This window comes from Cyclopterus lumpus, chromosome 10 (assembly GCF_009769545.1).
Source record: "Cyclopterus lumpus isolate fCycLum1 chromosome 10, fCycLum1.pri, whole genome shotgun sequence".
In the NCBI taxonomy this organism is placed as follows: domain Eukaryota; kingdom Metazoa; phylum Chordata; class Actinopteri; order Perciformes; family Cyclopteridae; genus Cyclopterus; species Cyclopterus lumpus.
In genome coordinates, this window is record NC_046975.1 from 23,753,428 (window position 1) to 23,758,893 (window position 5,466).

The 5,466-nt window shown below is 41.7% G+C and overlaps 1 protein-coding gene across 1 annotated transcript in view; it reads left to right on the forward strand.

The window, feature by feature from the left end:
• The first annotated feature begins 1,005 nt into the window (after positions 1-1,005).
• The window catches only part of slc25a48 (solute carrier family 25 member 48), a 10,522-nt gene continuing 6,061 nt past the window's right edge, over positions 1,006-5,466 (forward strand). Inside the window, exons 1-3 of the mRNA XM_034543676.1 lie at positions 1,006-1,188; positions 3,799-3,842; positions 4,628-4,699. Coding sequence (XP_034399567.1) covers positions 1,134-1,188; positions 3,799-3,842; positions 4,628-4,699 — 171 coding nt within the window. The 5' untranslated portion in view covers positions 1,006-1,133. The remainder of the gene's footprint in view (positions 1,189-3,798; positions 3,843-4,627; positions 4,700-5,466) is intronic.

Sequence of the window (5,466 nt, forward strand, 5' to 3'; positions counted from 1 at the left end):
AAGGCCGGAGTTTGAACCCCCGGGTTCTTTCTGTTTGTGTGTGTGTGTGTGTGTGTGTGTGTGTGTGTGTGTGTGTGTGTGTGTGTGTGTGTGTGTGTGTGTGTGTGTGTGTGTGTGTGTGTGTGTGTGACTGTGTGTGTGTGTGTGGGTGTGTGTGTGTGTATGTGTGTGTGTGTGTGTGCAGCAGGTGCTTCGGTTTGGATGTCGTTACATGAAGTATATCTTATGTGAGCTATCAGCTCCTGCTGCTGCCCTTAAATGGCCTTGGCTGTGTTTATTAAATTAGTACCAGGCTCAATCTAAGTCTTTATATTACTTTCTAATGCTTTTACTTTTACTCTATTTGTAAATATAAGCCTTTAGTTACTGCTGTATTGACCTCTGACCCCACCTCAATAAGATTATAAAAGAACAGTGTTAAGGAAATAAAATAATGATTACTTAAATTACATAATTAATAAGTTAATATTTATAATAAAATTACTATTTATATATTTTTATATATATATACACATTTATTTATATATATATATACATTTCTTAATATACATTTTTTGTAATAAATATATATGTATATAATGTTTCTTAAATATTGCATACATTTCTTTATTATTTAGAAATGTAAATAAGGACTAATAAATGAGTTTATATACATATACATAAATGTAAACAAAATAAAATCAGGTTTGGTCAGGAATATTTAACAGAAATCTAGTTTCATTATATTTTGTATGATGTTTATTTTCTTTTTCCTCTTCCATCTCGCATCAAACAGCTTAGTTAGGATCCTAATTCTTACATTATTTAGTGTCCTGTGTATTTCTGCTTAGCTGTCAACCTCATGGCTCATTTCCATCACGGAGCATCTATTGCAGGAGAGCTCGCACCTGATTGGCCAAGGAGGCTGTTCTTCCCCCCCTCCCCCCATCGGAACGCTTCTCTGATTGGTCCCTCGCGCAGACCTGCCGCGCAGCTATCTTCTCAAAACTCACACACTCACACACACACACACACACACACACACACACCACTTGTTTCCCTTTTCTCAGAACCAGAGCCGCATTGTCAATAAAAGCCGGCTGACAGAAAACAGGTCAAGTTATTGATCCGCCGACGGATGAGAGACATCCGAGATGCAGACCTCACAGAGCTTTCGGCTGGATGACTTCATCGCAGGGTGCATCGGCGGTGAGTGGCACCTCAGTTTATGGACAGCTTTGTGCTCTGGGGGGGGGTCTGCGTTGAGGGGGGGTCTGCGTTGAGGGGGGGTCTGCATTGAGGGGAGGTCTGCATTGAGGGGCGAGATTAATCTGTTTGTTTTGATTAAATCATCTGTTCATAGAGAGGGGAACAGTTTAGAAACAAGCAGGAGGTGGTATCTGTTGTATAAAACACACACACACACACACACACACACACAGTCCACAATCAAGGGTCACACACACACTTAATAGACCCAGTGTTTTACCTCATGACTGAGATAAAGACAGTAGTGCAATGCAAGCTATCTCCTCCACAGATGCGTTCAGGGACCACCCCTCCAGGACTGATTATGTACAAGTGTTCTTTATGCTGGAGAATTTTTTTTTTTAAAGGCCACTAGGGGCGCTGTAGATGTGTCGTTTTTCTTTTGTTGCTGTTAATGAATTCAATAATAGATTCAAATAAATCTATTTTTTTAAGGGTTGCATTGCACAGATGATCAGTTAAAAACTCAAACCGAAAATACAAAAAGTTAACTTTGACTTCCACGTAAACCAAAACTATGAAACACGCCAAGAGAGTATCATCGAGAAAGAGTCGGTACGACGACGACAAGCGACACAAAGAGTTATAAAAACTATAAAGTTATGTGCCCTGCGATGCAATTGAAAGAAGAAGAAGAACTTAAGCCATTGAAATGCGTTCATTGAACTCAAGTGAGGGTCAGAGGTCACCTGTTATCTCTCAGCAAGGAACTACATGTAATAGTCAAATTATTAAAGAATGTAGGTCAAATACATAGCTGGAGCTCTCTGAGGGTTAGCTAGAGGTCTGCAAGGGTTAACTAGAGCTCTGTGAGGGTTAACTAGAGCTCTGTGATGATTAGCTGGAGCTCTGTGAGGGTTAGCTAGAGCTCTGTGAGGGTTAGCTGGAGCTCTGTGAGGGTTAACTAGAGCTCTGTGATGGTTAGCTGGAGCTCTGTGATGGTTAGCTAGAGCTCTGTGAGGGTTAGCTAGAGCTCTGTGAGGGTTAGCTGGAGCTCTGTGATGGTTAACTAGAGCTCTGTGAGGGTTAACTAGAGCTCTGTGAGGGTTAGCTGGAGCTCTGTGGGGTTAGCTAGAGCTCTGCAAGGGTTAGCTAGAGGTCTGTGAGGGTTAGCTAGAGCTCTGTGAGGGTTAGCTGGAGCTCTGTGAGGTTAGCTAGAGCTCTGCGAGGGTTAGCTAGAGCTCTGTGAGGGTTAGCTGGAGCTCTGTGAGGGTTAGCTAGAGCTCTGTGAGGGTTAGCTGGAGCTCTGCGAGGGTTAGCTAGAGCTCTGCGAGGGTTAGCTAGAGGTCTGTGAGGGTTAGCTAGAGCTCTGTGAGGGTTAGCTGGAGCTCTGTGGGGTTAGCTAGAGCTCTGCGAGGGTTAGCTAGAGCTCTGTGAGGGTTAGCTGGAGCTCTGTGAGGGTTAGCTGGAGCTCTGTGAGGGTTAGCTGGAGCTCTGTGAGGGTTAACTAGAGCTCTGTGAGGGTTAGCTGGAGCTCTGTGAGGGTTAGCTAGAGCTCTGTGAGGGTTAGCTGGAGCTCTGCAAGGGTTAACTAGAGCTCTGTGAGGGTTAGCTAGAGCTCTGTGAGGGTTAGCTGGAGCTCTGCAAGGGTTAACTAGAGCTCTGTGAGGGTTAGCTGGAGCTCTGTGGGGTTAGCTAGAGCTCTGCGAGGGTTAGCTAGAGCTCTGTGAGGGTTAGCTGGAGCTCTGCGAGGGTTAGCTAGAGCTCTGTGAGGGTTAGCTGGAGCTCTGTGAGGGTTAGCTGGAGCTCTGTGGGGTTAGCTAGAGCTCTGTGAGGGTTAGCTGGAGCTCTGTGAGGGTTAGCTAGAGCTCTGTGAGGGTTAGCTGGAGCTCTGTGAGGGTTAGCTGGAGCTCTGTGAGGGTTAATTGGAGCTCTGCGAGGGTTAACTGGAGCCCGGTCAGCTGTTTGTGAGATGAATCAGTTTTTTCTTCAGTTTGCTCGTTTGGAAAGTTCTGAAAGACGAATCTGAAGTCCGGTGAACGCAGCAGACCGAGCTTGTTTGTCCTGTGTGAGGAACACACACACACACACACACACACACATACACACATACACACACACACACACACACACACATAGCAGTTAGAACAGGGGGTCAATCAGGGCATAATGGATCATTTTGACCCCGGGGGCCCGATGATGGCAGAACAGTCTGACCAGTGTGTGTGTGTGTGTGTGTGTGTGTCTCTCTCTCTCTCTTCATTGAAAGTGTGTTTCTTTTATCTTTAGAGGGAATAAAAAGAAATAAATCAAGTTCACAATAAAGTTTCATCTCCCTCCAGTTTCATAGAAACATTGATCTCTCTTGTATTTATTTAATGTATCTCTGGTATTTATTTAATGTATCTCTGGTATTAGTATCTCTGGTATTCATTTAATGTATCTCTGGTATTCATTTAATGTATCTCTGGTATTCATTTAATGTATCTCTGGTATTCATTTAATGTATCTCTGGTATTCATTTAATGTATCTCTGGTATTTATTTAATGTATCTCTGGTATTTATTTAATGTATCTCTGGTATTTATTTAATGTCTGTTTTGTCTGCAGGAAGTTGCAGCGTGGTTGTGGGCCATCCACTGGACACGGTGAAGGTAGGAAGGCTTTATTACTTATTATTAATCTGTGAGGACTATTATATGTGAGGAAACTATAATCTATAAGGAACCATTAACCCATAAAGAAACTATAATCTATAAGTAACCTTTAATCTATAAGGAACCATTAACCCATAAAGAAACTATAATCTATAAGTAACCTTTAATCTATAAGGAACCATTAATCTATAATAAACCATTGACCCATAAAGAAACTATAATCTATAAATAACCTTTAATCTATAAGGAAACTATAATCTATAAGTAACCTTTAATCTATAAGGAAACTATAATATGTGAGGAAACATTAATCTATACGGTTAAAGATGAATGTTTCCTTATAGATTATAGTTTCCTTATGGATTAATGGTTCCTTATAGGCTATAAGGAACCATTAATTCATAAGAAACCTTTAATCCACGAGGAACCTTTAATCCATAAAGAACCATTCATCTATAAGGAACCTTTAACCCATGAGGAACCGTTAACCCATAAAGAACCTTTAACCCATGAGGAACCTTTAACCCATGAGGAACCTTTAACCCATGAGGAACCATTAACCCATAAGGAACCTTTAACCCATGAGGAACCTTTAACCCATGAGGAACCTTTAACCCATGAGGAACCTTTAACCCATAAGGAACCTTTAACCCATGAGGAACCATTAACCCATAAGGAACCTTTAACCCATAAGGAACCGTTAACCCATAAAGAACCTTTAACCCATGAGGAACCTTTAACCCATGAGGAACCTTTAACCCATGAGACTCCTCCCCCTCCAGACGCGGCTGCAGGCCGGTAAAGGATACAAGAACAGTCTCCACTGCGTCCTCACCATCTACAGGAAGGAAACGGTAAACATCCTTCAGCATGTCGTGAATGCAGCGATCAATAAGATCAATAAGATCAATAAGATCAATAAGATCATTAAGATCAATAAGATCAATTAGATCATTAAGATCAATAAGATCATTAAGATCAATAAGATCAATTAGATCAATAAAAAGGGTTTTATGTTTGATCAGAAATGTCAATATTAGTTTACCGGCAGCATTTTATTTAGTTTATAGCCTAAAATACAGTTAAGTTAAAGAAACTAGAGTTTCAATGACGCGTGTGTGTGTCTGTGTGTGTCTGTGTGTGTCTCTGTGTCTGTGTGTGTCTGTGTGTGTCTGTGTGTGTCTATGTGTGTCTATGTGTGTCTGTGTGTGTCTATGTGTGTCTATGTGTCTGTGTGTGTCTATGTGTGTCTATGTGTCTATGTGTCTGTGTGTGTCTATGTGTGTCTCTGTGTCTATGTGTGTCTATGTGTCTGTGTGTGTCTATGTGTGTCTATGTGTGTCTGTGTGTCTGTGTGTGTCTATGTGTCTGTGTGTGTCTATGTGTGTCTATGTGTGTCTATGTGTGTCTCTGTGTCTATGTGTGTCTATGTGTCTGTGTGTGTCTATGTGTGTCTATGTGTGTCTATGTGTGTCTATGTGTCTATGTGTCTGTGTGTGTCTATGTGTGTCTCTGTGTCTATGTGTGTCTATGTGTCTGTGTGTGTCTATGTGTGTCTATGTGTGTCTATGTGTCTGTGTGTGTCTATGTGTGTCTATGTGTCTGTGTGTGTCTATGTGTG